The following is a 19,526-nucleotide window of genomic DNA, read 5'->3' as shown; positions in this document are numbered from 1 at the left end:
TTGCCAAAGGGGATGACTATACACTTTTTGGCGTTTAGCTTGAGGCCATGGCTCTGGCACCAGTTGTCTGTTTCTATGAGGCCCTTTTGGAGTATGCTTGTGTCGGCTGGAGAGTTGATTGTGGCCCAGTTTGCAGTCATCTGCGAACTTGGTCAGCCACAGTCCTTCCGTGTTGGCCTGTACCACGAGAAATATATACCAACAAGAGAGGTCCCAGGACTGAGCCTTGTGGGACACCACTTGTAACTGGTTTGGAGTCTGACATGGCTCCAGCAATTCTAACCATGTGGGTTCTGTCCTTGAGCCAGTTTGCAACCCATCTAGTGACATAGGGGTTTATATTTAAGCTGGTGAGCTTATCTATAATGCCCGAGTGGGGTATTGTATCAAGGCTTTTGCAAGGTCCAGGTAGGCTGTGTGGACCACCTTCCCTCACAATGGCCTTGGTGACTGTTTCAAAGAAATCGACCAGGTTTAAGAGGCAGGATCTGCCCTTAACAAAGCCAAACTGGGTAGGATACAGTGTCTGTAGGTCCCCAATATCTTTATTTATGAGGTCCATGATGATCCTTTCCATAGCTTTGCAGAGCAAGCTAGTCAGGCTTATGGGGCGATAGTTTCCAGGATCCGTTGAGGCACCACCTTTGTGGAGAGGGACCACTGTTGCTGTACGCCACTCTTTGGGTACATATCCTGTAGTAAGGCTAAGATTGAACAGTAGTTTTATGTTTGGGCTTAGCTCTTCTTGGAGTTCATGTAGGACGCAGCCTGGGACACCATCTGGTCCCATTGATGCTATGTTTTTTTGCTTTGGAGAGGGTGGCTCTTACCTGAGCATCTGAGATGTCAGGGGGGCAGCACTCTGCTGGGATAGATATTTGCCCTTTTGGTGGGGAGAGGGGGGAGAAGTTTGCACTGAACCTGTCAGCTAGGATGTTGGCAATGTCTGTGGGCTCTGTGTATTTTTTGTCATTTTGGACTAATTCTGAGCATATCTGGGAATTCCCACCCAGGTTCCTAACATAACTAAAGAAAGCCTTGTGATTATCCTTAGTGTCCTGTGCAATTTTTCTCTCAAGCTGGCCTTAGACGATTTTATGAGTGCCGTAGTTTTGCTAATACTGATCAGAGATGCCTTCCTTTGGGATTTTGCTCTATCATGTAGTAGCTTCCTCCTTCTATTGTATAGTTTGTTAATGGCTGGGGTCCACCAGACAGGACGTCTGCCTTTGGAGGATTGGGTCTTGGTTTTATTTGGGATTGCATGATCCATGCATTCCTGAAGGTGTTCATAGAATGCGTTTGTAAAGGATTCTGTGGTCTGGGCCGTATTTTCCACAGGCCCGGGGGCTTTGAAGGATTTCGCCTCGGTTTTGAGGCGTGTGAAATTTGCTTTAGAGAAGTTTTTCAGTCTGCCATTTCAGCACATTGTAATACTGAGCCACCCCTCTTCTCTCACCCCTTGCTAAAACAATTCCTAAGAGGGGCCAAAAATTTAAGACCCCCCAGGAGAGCTCCCACTCCAGCCTGGGACCTTAACTTTGTATTGGAAAAGCTCATTCTTTCCCCCCTTTGAGCCAGCTGCAACAGCAGAGTTGAAATTCCTTTCTTGGAAAACAGCCTTCCTTCTAGCCATCACTTCAGCAAGAAGAGTGTCTGAATTACAGGCCCTCATGGCAGTGGAACCCTTCATTATCTTCCATGCAGATGGGGTTTCCCTCAGGACTAATCTTTCCTTCCTTTATGCCCAAGGGGTGTCTACTGTGGCCCTAAATCAGTCCATTCATTTGCCTACTTTTTCCCCTAATCCACAAAACAAAGGGGAACGAATACTGCACTCTCTGGACATGCACAGACCACTTAGGCTTAGTCCTGTCCAAATAGAATCTATCAGAAAATCTGAACAGCTGCTAGCTAGCTTTGCTGCAGGGGCAGAGGGGAAGGCCATTTCAAAGCAAACCATTTCCAAATGGATAGCCCATTGCATTCATTTCTGCTACAAGCACCATGGAAAACCTAGCCCACAGGGGATAAGAACACATTCCACCAGGGCTGCATCTACCTCTGCGGCATTTCTCAGAGGAGTCCCTACCAGGGACATCCTAGAAGCTGCTACCTGGAGCTCTGTACATACTTTCACCAAGCATTACCACATGCCTGTCTTCTCTAAATCCAGAGCTGGATTTGCCACTGCAGTCTTGCAGGGCTTAATAGCTGGCCCTAATGCTCTTTAACTTCCCCCTCCCTTCCTTAGCTTTGGGAATCAACCCAAATGTGATGACTGCAACAGTGAAACACGAAGAACATAGAACAGTTGTGTACACTTGCCATAAATGTAGATGTTCGAGTGTGTTCACTGTTGCAGTCCTGGTTACGCTCCCTCTGTATTCACTGTTGCAGTGCTGGTTACCCTCCCTATGTATTCACTGTTGCAGTGCTGGTTACCCTCCCTTTGTATTCACTGTTGCAGTGCTGGTTACCCTCCCTCTGTATTCACTGTTGCAGTGCTGGTTACCCTCCCTCTGTATTCACTGTTGCAGTCCTGGTTACCCTCCCTCTGTATTCACTGTTGCAGTCCTGGTTACCCTCCCTCTGTATTCACGGTTGCAGTGCTGGTTACCCTCCCTCTGTATTCACTGTTGCAGCCCTGGTTACCCTCCCTCCAGCCCCCCTGACTTCACTTGGCTCTACCTCTCCTTCTGGTTGGTGTATTTATTTTTTCTTGTGTATTTGCTTTTTGATGGGGGTTATTCTATACCATGTAATTGCTTCCTATTGTGGGGGCACCTGACATCTGGGGCAAGAAAAACTGATGTAATGGCATCGGCTGCATGTTTTATACCCCTGATGACCTGACGTCAAGGAAGAAGCGACAGCATCTGACGCAGAAATCCAAAGACTCTGATATTCAGGCCGGCTGAGGGCTACCTGCAGGCAGATAACCCATATGTGATGACTGCAACAGTGAATACACTTGAACATCTACATTTATGGTAAGTGTACACAACTGTAATTTTGCTGAATGATGTTAAATTGCCATATGATTGTTAATGTAACTTTGTACAGATGGCAGATGGGATGCAATACAACTGTTTTCCCTTTTGTTGTACAGGTTTTTAGATACCTCAAAGCAGGCGATCGGTATGCTGTTCATCCATTTTGCAAATGTTTATCTGTCAGACCTTACTGGCGAGGACCCCTGCTCTTTGTAAGTGTTTTCTTAACTCTTCAATATTCCTGGGGATATTGGGTGAGATACTAGTGACAAATATAACGAAATGCTTTTTAAGCCTCTTTTGCCACAGCAAATTACATAAGTTGAAACAAAAATAAGTTGGTTTAAAACTTCCGACTTTGAAAATCTGCCTCTTGTCAAACTTTTTCTGTTGTAGTGCATTTGATGTCTGCATTGGCTGTGTACTGTCTCCTACTTACCCCTTAGCTCTGTCATTATAACTTACCCCATAGCTCTGTCATTATAACCTTTGGGACCTGCTCTGGATAGGTGGCAGGTAAGTTGTGGTAGTATCTGGGCTCCCGAAGTGCAGTTGAAACAGATTGTATGGTACTGATCTTGTGGATGTGGAAACCACCTTTGGCAGTAATTAGTGTGTTCCAATTTCCCACCTTCCCATTACTGGGGCATGTTTTGCGCACACACTTGTGTGTGTGTGTGTGTGTGTGTGTGTGTGTGTGTGTGTGTGTGTGTGTGTGTGTGTGTGTGTGTGTTGCACAAATACCATTCATGGGAAGGTAGGGTGGTGGGGCAGAGTTTGGGCTGCAGGAGAGTATTTGTCATTTTGGCCAACTACACAGAGACATAACAGCTCAGCTTAACTGCCTGGAAGGCAGGGACATCCAGTTTCTTTAGAATCTAAAGTGAGACTACAATTTTTTTTTTTTTTTGGGTGGTGGGGTATTGGGATGAGTTGAGAAAGAAGACACTTCATGTACCACAAACAGCACTCTGGTTTATCCTCAGAACTACAGACAAACGTGGTGTGTATAGGTTTCTTCATGTACTTTACAAGGTACTACAAAGTTTTTGCCAGAGTATAATGTGCAGATGTCCTTCTTTTCATATGCTGCTTTATTCATAACACAGTAGAGTCTGCCCCTGGTCGACTCTCGTACATCCGGCTATTTTACAAAAGACAGATGCTACCGCTAGGGTGCGTGCAACTTCCCATGTCTCTCTCTGCAGACATCTGCCATAAACAGATGTCTGGTACAAAATGGACGTCAGCATGCACCCTCCTCAGAACTTTTCTGCTGTCTGTATGACTGCCAGCTCCAGTCGTTGCTCTTTCGGAAAAGTGATCCCGTGGGACTCTTTCATTTTATCCGACTTCAGATAAGTACCCCATAAGGGTTTTGATTATCCTTTGCTACTGCTGTTGAGTTTCATGTCAGGTAGAAAGGACAAGTGCAGGTGTGGAAGGCAAGTTCCCCATAAAGATTCTCATGAGATTTGCCTGTTTTGCTTAGGCCAGTAACACGACCACACTAGTTGCAGTATTCATCAGGTCTTTGTTCCAAAACCATCAGGAGTCTATTATCTGCCTTAAAACTTTAGAGAATCAGCGTATAAGGCATTTGGCTAAAGAGATGGATACAAAGTTAGGCCCCTCCAGTGAGACTTCAGTCAAAAAGGCCAAAACGTCTAGGCCCGAACCGACTACTGCGCCCTCCCTTCCAGCCATACCTCTCGAGGCCGGTGAAGGCCTGGAGTCCAAGCTGGAATCCTCAGACATTCTTTTGGTGGGTACCCAGGTGGAAGCCATTAAAGAAGCTAAGGGCACGTCCCAGAGGGAATTGCAGGCATTCGTATCTGTTTCTGAGGGTAAAACCTGGGCTCATCATATCTGAGGGTCCGTGTGGGATCTCGCAAATTGTAGTTTACGAGGATGTTAGCTCTGATATTGTGGAGTGCCGTACAGCATCCGACCCTCCCATTCTTCACCGGATTTCCGATACCTCAACGTCGGAGTCCCATAAAAAGAAGAAGCAAAAAAAACATCTTGCTCCCTCACCAATGCCCGTGGCATCTGAACAACTTTCTGACTGGCAGGCCTTCAACCATAGCCTTTTGAACGCCTTCTAAGCCCTACGCCAGGCCCCTACTCTGGCCCAGGCCCCTACGGCATCTACCCCCAAAGGCAAAATTGCTCTGGATGTCTCATCCAAAGTAGAGGATTCATCAGAGGATGAATATGTCACCTACACCTTACAAATTGCCTCCCCTCTGGGGTATGCTTTCCCAGAAGAGGAGTCCAGTGGCACTGATTCCCCTGGAGAAGGTTTTACCTTTTGGGAAATCATTGCTGATATGAAAGAATTCAATTGGGACAGCAGTCAAGTTACAGAAACACCAGAAGAGGTATTATGACCTCTTCCAAATGGAGTCTCCCAACCCGTCTGCTGTACCTCCAGTGCAGCCTGCTTTCTTGGATGCATTCCTGGCTGCATCCATAAACCCTGATTCATAACTTCTGGCACCCAAATGCCCAGACAGGTTTTTATAAGGTCCCTGAGGATGGCCAAATTCTTGTATAAAACACCCTCTGCGGGCCCTTCAGTTATTGCTGTAGCTGCAGACAAAGCTGCTAAATTACTCCCTTCCACCTCTCTTCTGCCCTCTGATAAGGAGAGCAGGTTAATGGGATGCCTATGTGAAAAGGTCTACACTTCTGCTACCTTAGCAGTAAGAGCATTTAACTACCAAACCCACATGGCCAAATAGTCCCTGGCTCTGCTAGCTGATATGACAGAACAACTAGGGGACCTCCCTGACTCCCCAGCCAAGGCTAAAATATTGATCCTGTTGAATTCCTGCACTCAGGTGATCAAGAACTCTTTTAAGTGCAGTTATGATGCAGTAAAGGCCTCCTCTAGGGTTGCTGCTTCAGGGTCTGTCATGAGGAGATACTCCTGGCTTAGGTTGCAGCCTCTCCCTGACAGTAAAGATTTATTTGGTTCAGCAGCTGGTGACCTTTATAAGGCCCTCCAAGTGAAAGGCAAGGAGCTACAGGATGTGAGACGCATTTTTGTCTGTGATCCCACACTTCCAAAGGAACTACCCTACCAAAACCTTCTTTGTAAGAAGGCCTGCCAGAGTGTTGCCAGCCAAAAGCAAAAAGGACTCCAGGAAACAGACCTCAGCCAGCTCTGCTCCCTCTACCCCTGCTACAAAACTGACCTTTCAGGGTAAGCCTGGTAGCCTGTGACTACCAGGCACTGGATCTGAACACCCCACTTTCTATGCCCCCCCCCCATCAGCTTGGAATAAGGTTACCCAGGACTCCTGAGTCCTCTCTATAATAAAACCGGGCACTTCATGAGATGGGGAAACCAAACCAACTCCCAAAGGCATTCCTCAGCCCCCTCGAGAACAACTGCCTTCCTTCCCTCAGTTCTTCAGGAGTTCCTAGATGAGGGAACCATTCGAGAAGTCCCTCCACATACAAGAGGAAAGGGATTTTACTCCAGGATGTTCCTAGTTCACAGGAAAGAAGGTCCAAGAAGACCAATCCTGGATTTGTCCCACACCTTCCTTCAAGTTCCCTCGTTATGGATGCTCACTCTTCCCACCCTTCTTCCCCTGATCCTACCACAAACCTTCTTAGTATCCTTGGATATAAAAGACGCCTACTGACACATGCCAGTCCATCCCCTCTTCATGAAATTTCCCCGCTTCTGGGTGGGTTCTGCACACTATCAGTTCTGTGCTTTGCCTTTTGGTCTCTCTACGGCCCCAAGAGTGTTTACAAAATGCCTGGCACCAGTCATGGCCGTTACCAGAACAAAGAGTATCCAACTTTTCCCCTACCTAGACGATATTCTGATCCAGGCCCGTCAGTTCCTATGCTACTACAATATCTAGACTTCACCATTTCCCTCTTGAAGTCTGGGGTGCACTGTAAATCTCAAAAAGTCATCCCTGATTCCTTCTCAGGATCATATGTTCCTGGGGTGCAGAATCCTAACAGAAAAGATGATGGCCTGTCTGCCCCTAGAAACAATGTTGTCTCTCACTACTTACTTCAAGGAACTACTCCCTCTAAAAGCCATGTTAGCCAGGGAGTTCCTCAGGCTCCTAGGAGTCATGGCCTCCACCATCCCCATGGTTTCACTGGCAAAACTTCACATGAGAAAGTTCAGTGGTACTTGAGAAGAGTCTGGAAACAACATCTGCACCCCATGGAGTACATGGTTCCAATGCTCCCATGCCTTTCCAGGGAATTGAACTGATGGATAGCCCAGATAAACACCAACCCAGGCCTTCCCCTGCAACCCATGCCCCCCTAACAGGACCTCTACACAGACATTTCAGACACAGGTTGGTGGGCAACCTTGGAAGAATGGAGAGAGAAACCCATGGACCCTCACTCAGCAGAAAGAGCACATCAGTATCAAGGAAATGAGAGTCCTGATATTAGCCCTACAAATTTTCAAGGATCACCTCCTACGTAACACAACATCCTTAAAGAGACAGTACCCAATGATATACATACCACACTACACCTGTCGCGCATTTGGGATACTAAGATTCGACATAGTGTGAAATATCTTGGAATGCTGTACCAGGTTCTTATCTACTCTCACTGTATATTTTGTACACTTGTATTTTCAACCAAAAGGGGTGTAATGTCTTCTTATTGTATGCTAACTGCGGTAAAGTCTACAATCTGTATGCTTCTACTATATAATGTCTCTTTTGTAGATTTTTTTTTCTCTCTGTAAATGTGTGGAGTTTTTCTCCCCAGGACTCTGCTGAAAACGGACACTTGTTGTCCAGTCGGACTATCCTGGCAAACAAATGTTAAATAAATAAAAATAAATAATCCCCCCCCTTTCCTCTCATACAAAAAGTTCTGCTGAAAATTCAGAAAGACCAACCTCAAATCTTGGTGCCAAGGCAGCACTGGTTCCCCCTACTGCTCCATCTAGCCAAGGGCAATCACCACAAGTTACCCCAGTGGATGGACCTGCTCACACAGGGGAGGGGAGCACTGACACACCCACAACTGTCCACTCTGAACCCTCTGTGGGTGATGGAACATTGATTCCCCTCGGATACCTGTACACAAAGGACGTGCTTCAGATTTTGCAGGAGACCAGAAAACCAAATACCAGAAAATTGTACCTTTCAAGTGGAAGAGATTTTCTTCCTGGTGTCATAAACACAACTTACAACCACTAGCAGTGGAACCCCCAGTTGTCCTGTCTTACCTATGTGAATTGAGGAAGTCTGGACTATCTTATTCCTCCATCAGGACCCATCTATCTGCCATTAAAGCATGCCTGGCTCTCAACCCTCCTTTGGCTTATAGGCTAGAAGTTAAACTTTTTCTAAAAGGGGTTCTGCACCTCAGACCCCCAAGGAAGCCCATTTCACCTCCTTGGGATCTTAACTTTGTACTGGAGAAATTGACACTGCCACCCTTCCAGCCATCCAAAGACCATTCTCTCCAGCATTGTACATGGAAAACTATACTGTTTGTGGCCATTACTTCAGCCATAAGGGTCTCCCATCCTTTTACAGTCTTCCACAAAGACATGGTGTGTTTGTGCACCAGTCCTACCTTTATGCCCAAAGACGTCAATGAGCTGTCCTTGAATCAGGCCATCAATCTACCCATATTCTTTCCTTCACCCCAAAACCCATCTGAAAGGATTCTACATACCCTAGATGTTCACAGCCAACTTAGATCCTATCTGGCCAAGACCAAACCCATCTGTAAATCAGACAGGCTCTTTGTGTCTTTCCACCCAAGAGCTCTGGCACACCCTGTTTCCAAGCGAACCATATCCTCTTGGATATCTAAAATTATCACCTTTTGCTATACTGCCCATGACAGAAGGCTTCCCTTTCCAGTAAAGGCACACACCAGTATCCTCCTCTGGAGCCTTTTTCAAGGGTCTGGATACAGCTGCCATTTTAGAAGCAGCTGCATGGTCCTTTGTCCGTGCCTTTACCAAACACTGCAAGTTGGTCATTGTTTCTAGGACCAGAGCAGGGTTTGCCAGAGCTGTTCTGCATGGATTTGTGGAAAATGCTTCTGTTCCTCCCAATTCTTAATACAGGAGCTTTTGTACTCTCCCTTGTGTTATGAATACAGCAGCATATGAATAGAAGGGGCCCAGTGGCCTAATGGATAAGGCATCAGCCTCCAGAGCTGGGGATTGTGGGTTAAAGTCCCACTTGGGTCAACAATTCTTTAGGGGTTGGGAGTGTGGCTTAATGGTTCAAGTGCTTGCCTTACAAGCACAAGGTGCAGGGTTCGAGTCTCACAAGGCATAATTGGCTAGGCTTAAAATGGCTCGCAAGGTTAATTAGCCTAGTACTAATCTATGAAGCTATGAACATAGTATTGTTGTGTTAAATCTTACCATAACTTTAGATGTCCTTCTCTTCTGTATGCTGTTGTATAGTTTCCCACCCTGCCTTCCCCCTTGCACTTGCCTGACTCCTGCGTACCCACTCTGTAGTCACTGATTCCAGCGGCATTCAGTTCAGAGGAGGGTGCGCGCTGATGTCCGTTTTGTACCCAATGTCTGTTTATGGCTGACGTCCACAGAGAGAGAGATGCGGGACGTCACACACACCCTAGCAGTAGCATCTATCTTTTGTAAAATGGCCGGACATACAGCAGCATATAGACGGGAAGGACATCTAAAGTTATGGTAAGATTTAACACAACAATACTTTGTGTTGGACACATTTCACTGCGGCTGTTAGCATGGTTGATGAAGTGAAGAACGCTGTGGACAGGAACTGTGAAAACATTTATCAAAGCTTGACTATTTTATGAAGTACTTGGTCCTCGTTATTATATTCTTACTTTTTCTACTCCAGTATGGCCCTTTAAATGCTACAACACTCTGACCTTGTTTTATTTAGATGCTACAAACCTGACCTTGTTTTAGTTAGATGCTTACAACACTGACCTCATTTTATTTAGATGCTACAACACTGACCTCATTTTATTCAGATGCTACAACACTGACCTCATTTTATTTAGATGCTACAATACTGACCTCGTTTTATTTAGATGCTACAACACTCTGACCTCATTTTATTTAGATACTACAACACTCTGACCTCGTTTTATTTAGATGCTACACCACAGACCTTGTTTTATTTAGATGCTACACCACAGACCTTGTTTTATTTAGATGCTACAACACTGACCTTGTTTTATTTAGATCAACACTCTGACCTCGTTTTATTTAGATGCTACAACACTCTGACCTTGTTTTATTTAGATGCTACAACACTCTGACCTTGTTTTATTTAGATGCTACACCACAGACCTTGTTTTATTTAGATGCTACACCACAGACCTTGTTTTATTTAGATGCTACAACACTGACCTTGTTTTATTTAGATCAACACTCTGACCTCGTTTTATTTAGGTTCATAGGTTCATAGGTTCATACTAGGCTATCTGCCCGAGGGCATTTACAAGCCTAGCCCATAGTTTTGTGGCTTACGCCACCCCTTTAGTATGGGGAACTATACCCATTATTTTGCTGTGCCTCTGTCGAGCAGTGACACTGAGGTAATCCCTGGGGTATATCTGCGATCTCCCATCCATTGGTCAAGATTTCTCTTGAACAAGGCCAGCGAGGTGCTCTGCCTCACATATACCGGGATTTTATTCCACAGCATAGGAGTCTTTGGGTGATGAATCTATCCCTCCAGCACGTCCTATTAATAGCCGTGTCGAGGTTTAAGTCTCCGCCTTGTGGCTCTGATGGATCTAGATTTTTGAGGTGAAGCATATTCATCAAATCTGGGTTTGACATGGCCTTGTATGTTAGGCAAAGGTCACCTCTGAGCAAGTAAGCGACTGAATAGAGCTGGAGTTCTTTCAGTCGGGCAGCATAGGACAGATGTTTGAGACCCTTTATCCTTTTGGTGAGGAACTTTTGTGGCCTCTCCAGCTGCTGCAAGTGTCGGGTCAGATACATTCGAATGGGGCATTGTACTCAATCATTGGTCTGATGAGTGATGAGTATAGGGAGACTATGACCTCCCTTGATCTAGATGAGAATCCCTTCATGATAAGGTGGGCAATGTAGAAGGTCTTCCTAACTACTTTAGCTACATGGGTGTTGAATGACAGACTACTATCAACCTGGGTCCCCAGGTCCCTGATAACTTCTTCTGTGCTCAGTGGATTGCCACCTATTTGGTAGCTAGGGGTAACCTTGTTTTTCCCGAAGGGTATGACTATGCATTTTTTGGCATTTAACTTTAGGCCATGGCTCTGGCACCAGTTATCCGTTTCTGTGAGACCCTTCTGAAGGATATATGTGTCAGATGTGTTTTCTACTATGGAGCCCAGTTAGCAGTCATCTGCAAACTTTGTCAGCCATAACCCTCCTGTGTTTGCTTGTACTTCGGAAAAGTAGATGCCAAACAAGAGTGGGCCCAGGACTGAGCCCTGTGGTACACCACTTGTGACAGGCTTTGAGTCTGACATGGCGCCAGCAACTCTGACCCTGTGGGTTCTGTCACTCAGACAGTTTGCAACCCATCTTGTGATGTATGGGTTAACATTTAAGCTGATGAGTTTTTCAATGATACCCGAGTGGGGTATTGTATCAAAGGCCTTCGCCAGATCGAGGTAGGCTGTATGGACTGCCTTTCCTCATCAATGGCTTTGGTGACTGTTTGAAAAAGTCAACCAAGTTTAGAAGGCATGATCTGCCTTTGACAAAGCCAAACTGGGATGGATCCAAAGTCTGCAAATTCCTATGTCTTTATTTATGAGGTCCATTATGATCCTCTCCATGGCTTTGCAGATAAGGCTTGTCAAGCTAATGGGCCGGTAATTTCCAGGGTCGGTGGAGGCACCGCCTTTGTGAAGTGGGACCACAGTTGCAGTGCGCCACTCCTGGATGCGTATCCAGAGGTAAGACTATGATTAAACAGCTGTCCTAGCTGTGGGTTTAATTCCTCGTTGAGTTCGTGGAGCACACAGCCGGGGACACCATCAGGTCCCATGGATGCTGTGTTTTTTGCTTTGGAGAGAGCAGTTCTCACTTGGGCGTTGGAGATGTTTGGGGGGGCTGCAATCGCTTGGTATAGATTTAGATTTTAGATGCTACAACACTCTGACCTTGTTTTATTTAGAGGCTACAACACTCTGACCTCGTTTTATTTAGAGGCTACAACACTCTGACCTCGTTTTATTTAGATGCTACAACACTGACCTCGTTTTATTTAGATGCTACAACACTCTGACCTTGTTTTATTTAGATGCTACACCACAGACCTTGTTTTATTTAGATGCTACAACACTCTGACCTCATTTTATTTAGATGCTACAACACTCTGACCTTGTTTTATTTAGATGCTACACCACAGACCTTGTTTTATTTAGATGCTACAACACTCTGACCTTGTTTTATTTAGATGCTACAACACTGACCTCGTTTTATTTAGATGCTGCAACACTCTGACCTTGTTTTATTTTTCAGTGAATTGGTCTTTGTCCTAGAGTATGTACCTCATTTCTACAGTATGGTATTTCTTGCCAGTAGTTTTGCATCTGTTTATTTTCCATTAATTGACTTGCAGGGGAAATACTCTGGTTTGCTGCTTTATTTAAGAATTCTAGATTAATTATTTGTACATTTTAACTCTTGAGTTACTTGCATTTATGTATTTTCCCCCCAAGTCAGACTGTTTACCTGGGCCTATTTCTTTTAACAGGTTAGGTTCACCTAAAATGCAGTGAAACTCCATCTCCCTGATCTCCATAACGTCCCTATTGTGACGGTATGGAGAACAGGGAGATGGAGTTTCACTGCATTTTATTTATTTATTATTATGATTATTATTATTATTATTATTATTATTATTATTATTATTATTTTTTTTTATTATTATTATTATTATTATTGTTATTATTATTATTATTGCTATTGTTGTTGTTGTTATTATTATTGTTGTTATTATTATTATTATTATTAGTGTTATTATTATTATTATTATTATGTGAAGTCCAAGTGGATGGACAAAAGTGCTTAACTTTACTTTTAAGAAAAAATAAAACTGATTTCTTTTGCTACACTGCCTAGAGCTTTGGACTACATGGACCTGTTTTGTAGATATATTGGATTTATGTCAGCAAGTAAGTCAAGATATCAAAAAGTTAAAAAATCAAAAGGCAACTGATCAAACACAATTGGTTTATCAACACCTTATTCAAAAGAAAAAGATTGGCCATCCAGGGGTGCCCTTAAAAAGGGTTGAAGAGCCACTCTGCTTAATCTCTATGTATTTCCATACAAATAGCTGTTCACTGTGGAAGGTGTTTGGTGGGCTTTTAGGCCCCTTGAGCTGCAGTTTAGGGGTGGCGTTAGTTTTGTGGATGTGCAGGAAGTTGCAGAGGACCAGATCTTTTACAGTTTTGCAGCCAACACAGAGATATCCTCTCAGTAGTCAGCAGGAAATGAGAACAGGAACACTGTAAGGTGGTCAGGGTAACTCATGCCCATGATTTCTTTCTGGTAAGGAAAAGTTGCAGTCTGTCAAACTAGGTCATATGGCTAGCCAAGTGCATGCCAAAGGGAGCATTATATTCTTTTACTGTCCTGATAAGTTTGGAGTACAGAAGGAAGCTGACTTATTTTGATGTGGAAGAATGCCCTGGTGATCGGGCTATATAAAAGAATTTTCTAACATTAGTGGTCACGAGGAGGTCAAAGAGTAGTTCATTGATAAAAATAAATAAAGGTGAACAAGGCAGTAATAGTGGAGTCACTCTTTAGGGGGTGTCACCTTTATGATAGGAACAGGAGTGTCCAAGATTGCCAAAGGATACAATGCTTCATTTTTTGCGTTTAGTTTGAGGTCGTGATCAAAGCACCACTTATTATTACTAGCTAGTCCATCTTGGAGAATATGTAGGTCATCTGTGGTGTTTATTACAGCTCTGAATTTTCAGTCATCAACAAACTTTGTCAGCTATAGGTCTTTGGTGTCTTTCAACATCAAAGATGTGGCTACCAAAGAGGATTAGTTCCAGAACTGATCCCAAAGGTCACCTCTGGTAATCACTCTTGGTTGAGTGTGCCTGCTAGACTAACAGACTGGGTTCTGTTGGTGAGTCAGTTTGTTATCCAGCAGGTAACATAGTGGTTTACATTTAATTGAATTAGCTTATTAATGATGCCTGAGTGTGGAATGTTACCAAAAGTTTTTGGTGAAGTCCAGGTATGCAGTGTGACCTAATTTATCTGAGTCTAATGTCTTAGTGAGTTGCTCAAAATTCCACCTGATTTGAGAGGCAGGATCTACCTTCAACAAACCCAATTTGAAGACTTTATATTCTTGTTTGGGTTCTGTAAAGATGCACTGCATTGCTGCTTATGTCAGTACTTTTGGCCATTCTGAATTTTGTTTTTGTTTGAAGTAGGTAAAGTGAATAAAGTAAAGACTTTGTGGATTTTGGCAAAGCACTTAAAGTTGCATCCTCTGATACATCTGATTTTCACAGAAAAAGATTTTATGTTGTAGCTGAATAAGGATGCTTATTAATCCGCGTTGCAGTGGGAGAAGACCTATCATTTGTTGTAGTGCTCTAATAAGGATGTTTTTTAATTCACGTTGCAGTGGGAGGGGGCCTGTCATTTGCTGTAGTGCTCTGATAAGGATGTTAATTCATGATGTCCTTCATGGATGCATCTGCAGTCATAACAGCTGGGTTGTCCTGTCGTCAGGCAGCCCTTCAGTCGGCCGGATTCCAAAGTCCGGGTCCGGCTTCGGCTGATGTCGCACTTCACCCGACGTCATCTCTGTTGGTCTTCGATTATAAAAGCATCAGCCGACGCCATTTTCCTCAGTCTTTCTTGCCGCGTGGCGCCCGAAGCAGAAGCTGTTCGCAAGTGCCGGTCGGTCGGATCCAGAGATTATTTCTACCGAATACTACTTTGAAGACTTCTAAAGCTAAGTACCCCGTTGGGGACTCTTTCTTGCCTCAGCCGATGTCAGAAAAAGTTAATAATTGTTTAACCTGTGGGAAACAAATACCTCATAAAGATTTCCACTCTTACTGTCTGCCTTGTTTAGGCCCAGCCCACGACGTAGCAGCCTGTTCGGCCTGTGCTTCCTTCAACCGAAACGCTTAGGCGTCGGTCGGAGTTTGCAGAACAGTTTTTCGGTTCTGATTTTGCGTACATTATGTCGTCGGATCCTCCGACTTCACTTTCTGCCAAAAACGCAAAGAAAAAGACCGACACTCGCGGTCCGCGGTTTCGGCCGAAACCATGCTTAAACAAATCGAGTGTCTCGGTTTCGGCCGAAACCGAGAAAACTGATCAAAGTACAGCTGAATCTATCTCTACAGCTGAGGCCCCTGCTACTACTCTTGAACCAACCTCAGAAGTTTTATCCACTACGGGCTGCCAATGACTTATCAGACACCATTCCCTTGGATGTCTCTACCCCAGCACGTGGTGCTGCTAGGCCTCCAGCAGCCATGTCCATTAAGGCCTTCGCCAGGGCTAAAGCAGCCAAGACTTCTAAAAAAGTGCCTGTTAAACCCCCCTCTACCAGGCCCTCTTCTAGTAATCAAATGCTTACTTTGGCAGAAGATTTAATTACATTAATTAGAGGATCTCAATCTCACCCAGACAGGGCCTCTCAGCCCCCAGAGAAGAGACCTAGGGCTGAGCCCCCTGAGCCAGCGTCCTCTGATGATTCAGCTGATGAATCAGACATAACTGACCAGCCAGAGGCCCCTTTCTCCAATTTTGAAGATTCTGATGCTGAAGAATCTATTCCAGCTGCTTCCCCTCCTGAAGAATTCTCCTTTGGGGAAACCTTACATGCCATGCGAGAGCATTTCCAATGGCAGCAACAAGATTTTTCAGATTCCAGAAAAAGACTTAGAACCTTTCTACGCCTTCCCCAGCACAGGCCCTTAGCTATACCTCCTGTTCTCTCTGTGGTAGATGATGCTTTCAATGATGTCTGCTCTGCTCCAGATTCACTGCCCCAGCCCCTGCCAAACCAGACAGATTTTACAGGGTGCCAGATACTCATCACCACCTTTACAAGGCCCCTCTTGCAGACCCGAATCTATATCCCAGGGTCCCAAGGCAGTAGCCGACCATAGCTAAAACCCTATTCCTTCTGAAAGGGAAGCAAGGTCATTAGACAGATGGGGTAAAAAGATTTACACTTCAGCTACTCTCTCAGCTAGAGCTTTAAACTGTCAATTTCACATGATACAATACCAAGAGTTTATGCTTGATCAGTTAACTAAAAAGCTAACCACTGATGAATCTCTTGACAAGAAATATGTATTAGAGATGGTAAATAACATACAACAGGTTAGTAACCATTCCTTAAAATGTGGCTATGATGCACTGGAGGCTTCATTTAGATCAGCCATGACTGGCACAGTGATAAGAAGACATGCATGGCTAAAGGAGCAACCTCTACCAGATCATGTTAAAGCTAAGTTGCTAGATGCTCCTATGGATAAGACAAGTTTGTTTGGTACACCTGCACAGCAGGTTATAAAGAAAATGGAAGAAAAAGCAAAATTAGTTCAAACGGTTAAAGATTTCCTGCAGGTTCCACCCCCAAGGTTTAGCAGGAACTGGCCTGCCAAAAATTGGTCCTTTCCTGACTCCACAAGATTTCAAAGGGGCAGGAATAGACGTTCCAGAGGCAGAAACCAATCTAGAGGTGGTGCCTACAGAGGACGACAGTGGCAAGGCAACAACAGAGGCTCAGACACAACCACTGCCACTACAACAGCACAGCCACAGTGACTTAATCCTAAATCCGCCTACCAGGGAACAAATAGCAGCTCCTCTAGGCGGAAAGTTAACCTTATTTTCAAAGAACTGGCACCACATAACAAAAGACAAGTGGATTTTACAAACCATAGATCAAGGTTACCGATTCCACTTCCACACTTTACCAGTCAAAAGAGGAATGCCAAATCTACCTCCAAATCAAAAAGCAGAAGCTCTTCAACAGATAATGGAGTTAGCAAACATGAGAGCTGTGGAAAAAGTACCAACAGCAGAGCAAGGAAAGGGGTTCTACTCCAGACTATTCCTAGTTCCAAGAAAGGAAAAAAGTTGGAGACCAATTCTCGACCTGTCCACCTTAAATACATACATCATTGTACCAAAATTCAAAATGCTGACCCTACAGCAACTTCTTCCCATGCTGGGCAAGGAGTGTTGGCTGGTAACTCTAGATCTCAAGGAGGCATACCTGCACGACCCTATTCGACCAATCTGCAGAAGATACCTCAGATTTCTTGCAGGATCAGAGCACTATCAATTCTCAGCATTGCCTTTTGGCTTATCTACTGCGCCCAGAGTATTCACAAAATGCCTGGCATCAGTAATCGCCCATTGCAGACTACAGGGAATTCAAATTTACCCATACCTGGACGACTGCCTGCTACAAGGGACAACAAAAGCAAGTTGACAACAGATTTACAAAGGGTCATTTACTTGCTACAAGCACTGGGATACACAGTCAATTTACAAAAGTCAAGGCTGATACCATCCCAAACAAGGACTTTCTTGGGAGCGGAATTGGACACAGTAAGACAAATGGCATTCCTAACTACAGAAAAACAAAAAGAACTCCCTCTTTACTTCTTGGCACTAACAAAACTGAACAAGTTAACAGCAAGAAAGGTACTGCAGGCCTTGGGCTTCATGGCATCATGCATAATTTTGGTCCCATTTGCCAGACTTCATATGAGAAAACTACAGTGGTACCTAAGGAATTTATGGTCCCAGCACAGGCACAGCCTAGAAACAGAAATCCCACTAATTCCATGCATAAAACAGGAGTTCCTATGGTGGGCTCAGGCATGCCAGTCAAACCCAGGCCTTCCTTTTCGCAGAGGTCAAGCAAGCCAGAACATCACAACAGACGCTTCAGACCTAGGATGGGGGGCCCACATGATGGACAAACGTGTGCAAGGATTGTGGACTCAGGATCAACTTCACCTGCACATCAACCTAAAAGAAATGCTGGCAGTAAAACTGGCAATCCAAAAGTTCAGACCATTTCTCAAAGAGGGCCAGTTGATGATAAGGACAGACAACACCACAGTCATGTGGTACATCAACAAACAGGGAGGCACTCATTCGTACCCTATGCAGACTGACTTTGGAACTGTGGACCCTGGCACTCAGCTACAACATCCAGCTACAGGCAATATTTGTACCAGGAAAAGAAAATACTCTAGCAGACATATTAAGCAGAACCACATCAGATGCCCACGAATGGCACCTGCACCCGGACATCTTCAAGACCATCACAAAGAAATGGGGAATGACTCAGATAGATCTATTCGCATCACCCCACAATCACCAGCTCCAAAAATTTTGCACAAGGACATTCCACCCATTAGCATGGAAAGTGGATTCTCTCTCCTTCAGCTGGAAAGGCCTAACAGCATATGCATTCCCACCTTTTCCCTTGATACACAAAGTCTTATTAAAAATCAAGGAGGAACAGCCAAGGATAATCCTGATAGCTCCAAACCGGCCAAGACAACACTGGTACCCACTCCTGAGGAGCATGTCTCAGAACAATATGTGGCCAATACCACTGATGCCTTTGATGCTAACTCAGAACAACTACAGCACCATACATCCAAACCTGAAAACGTTACAACTGACTGCATGGAACATCACATAGCAGCAGCTAATCAAGAACTTTCCCAAAGAGTTAAAGACATTATTCTGGAAGCACGCAGACCTTCAACAAGAAGGAACTACGCTGGAAAATGGAAAAGGTTTGTCACTTGGAGTTCTGAAAGAGGAAAAGATGTGTCAAACATAGATATGCCTAATATTCTGGAGTACCTGGCGAACTTCTATTCAGGCCTGTCCTACTCCTCCATCAAGATACATGCATCAGCTATTTCAGCAGAATACAGCTTTGATCCACCTGTTTTTTCACACCCTTTGCTCAGACAGTTCCTCAGAGGAATCAAGAATGTAAAACCTCCAAGGAAACCACCATTGCCAACGTGGGACTTAAACTGTGACTAGAAAAGTTGACACTATCACCCTTTGAACCAGCAGCAACAGCAGACCTACAATACCTGTCTTGGAAAACTGCTTTCCTACTGGCAATTACCTCAGCAAGGAGGGTTTCAGAACTACAGGCCTTAATGGCAGTGCAACCCTTCCTAATCTTCCACCAAGATAGAGTGTCCATGAGGACTAATCCAACCTTTATGCCTAAGGTGGTATCCAGGGTGTCCTTAAACCAGGCAATCCACCTTCCTACCTTCTTTCCCAACCCACAAAACAGAGGGGAAAGAATATTGCATACCTTGGATGTACATAGACAGCTACGCTACTACTTGGACAGAACCAAAAGCAACAGAAAGACTGACCAACTTTTTATAGCCTATGCAACAGGAAGGGAACGAAGAGCTATTTCCAAACAGACAATCTCCAAATGGATAGGAAATTGCATTCGATTCTGTTACTCCTTCCATGGAAAACCAATT

General features: G+C 44.5%; 1 protein-coding gene and 1 non-coding gene across 3 annotated transcripts in view; both read left to right on the top strand.

The window, feature by feature from the left end:
* LOC122807819 (store-operated calcium entry regulator STIMATE-like) overlaps positions 1-19,526 on the top strand; it is a 792,354-nt gene that overhangs the window by 245,880 nt on the left and 526,948 nt on the right. For both annotated transcript variants that reach the window (XM_044078908.1, XM_044078907.1), the window contains exon 3: positions 3,113-3,208. In XM_044078908.1, the coding sequence (XP_043934843.1) occupies positions 3,113-3,208 (96 nt within the window). The remainder of the gene's footprint in view (positions 1-3,112; positions 3,209-19,526) is intronic.
* On the top strand, positions 9,141-9,213 carry TRNAW-CCA. Its single transcript has one exon. It is a non-coding gene; the product is annotated as a tRNA-Trp (tRNA).

The sequence above is a fragment of the Protopterus annectens genome, chromosome 7.part1 (assembly GCF_019279795.1).
Source record: "Protopterus annectens isolate FY-2018-M chromosome 7.part1, PAN1.0, whole genome shotgun sequence".
Classification (NCBI taxonomy): Eukaryota; Metazoa; Chordata; order Ceratodontiformes; family Protopteridae; genus Protopterus; species Protopterus annectens.
The sequence above is the reverse complement of the archived record's forward strand: the minus strand, read 5'-3'. Positions and strand labels throughout refer to the sequence as shown.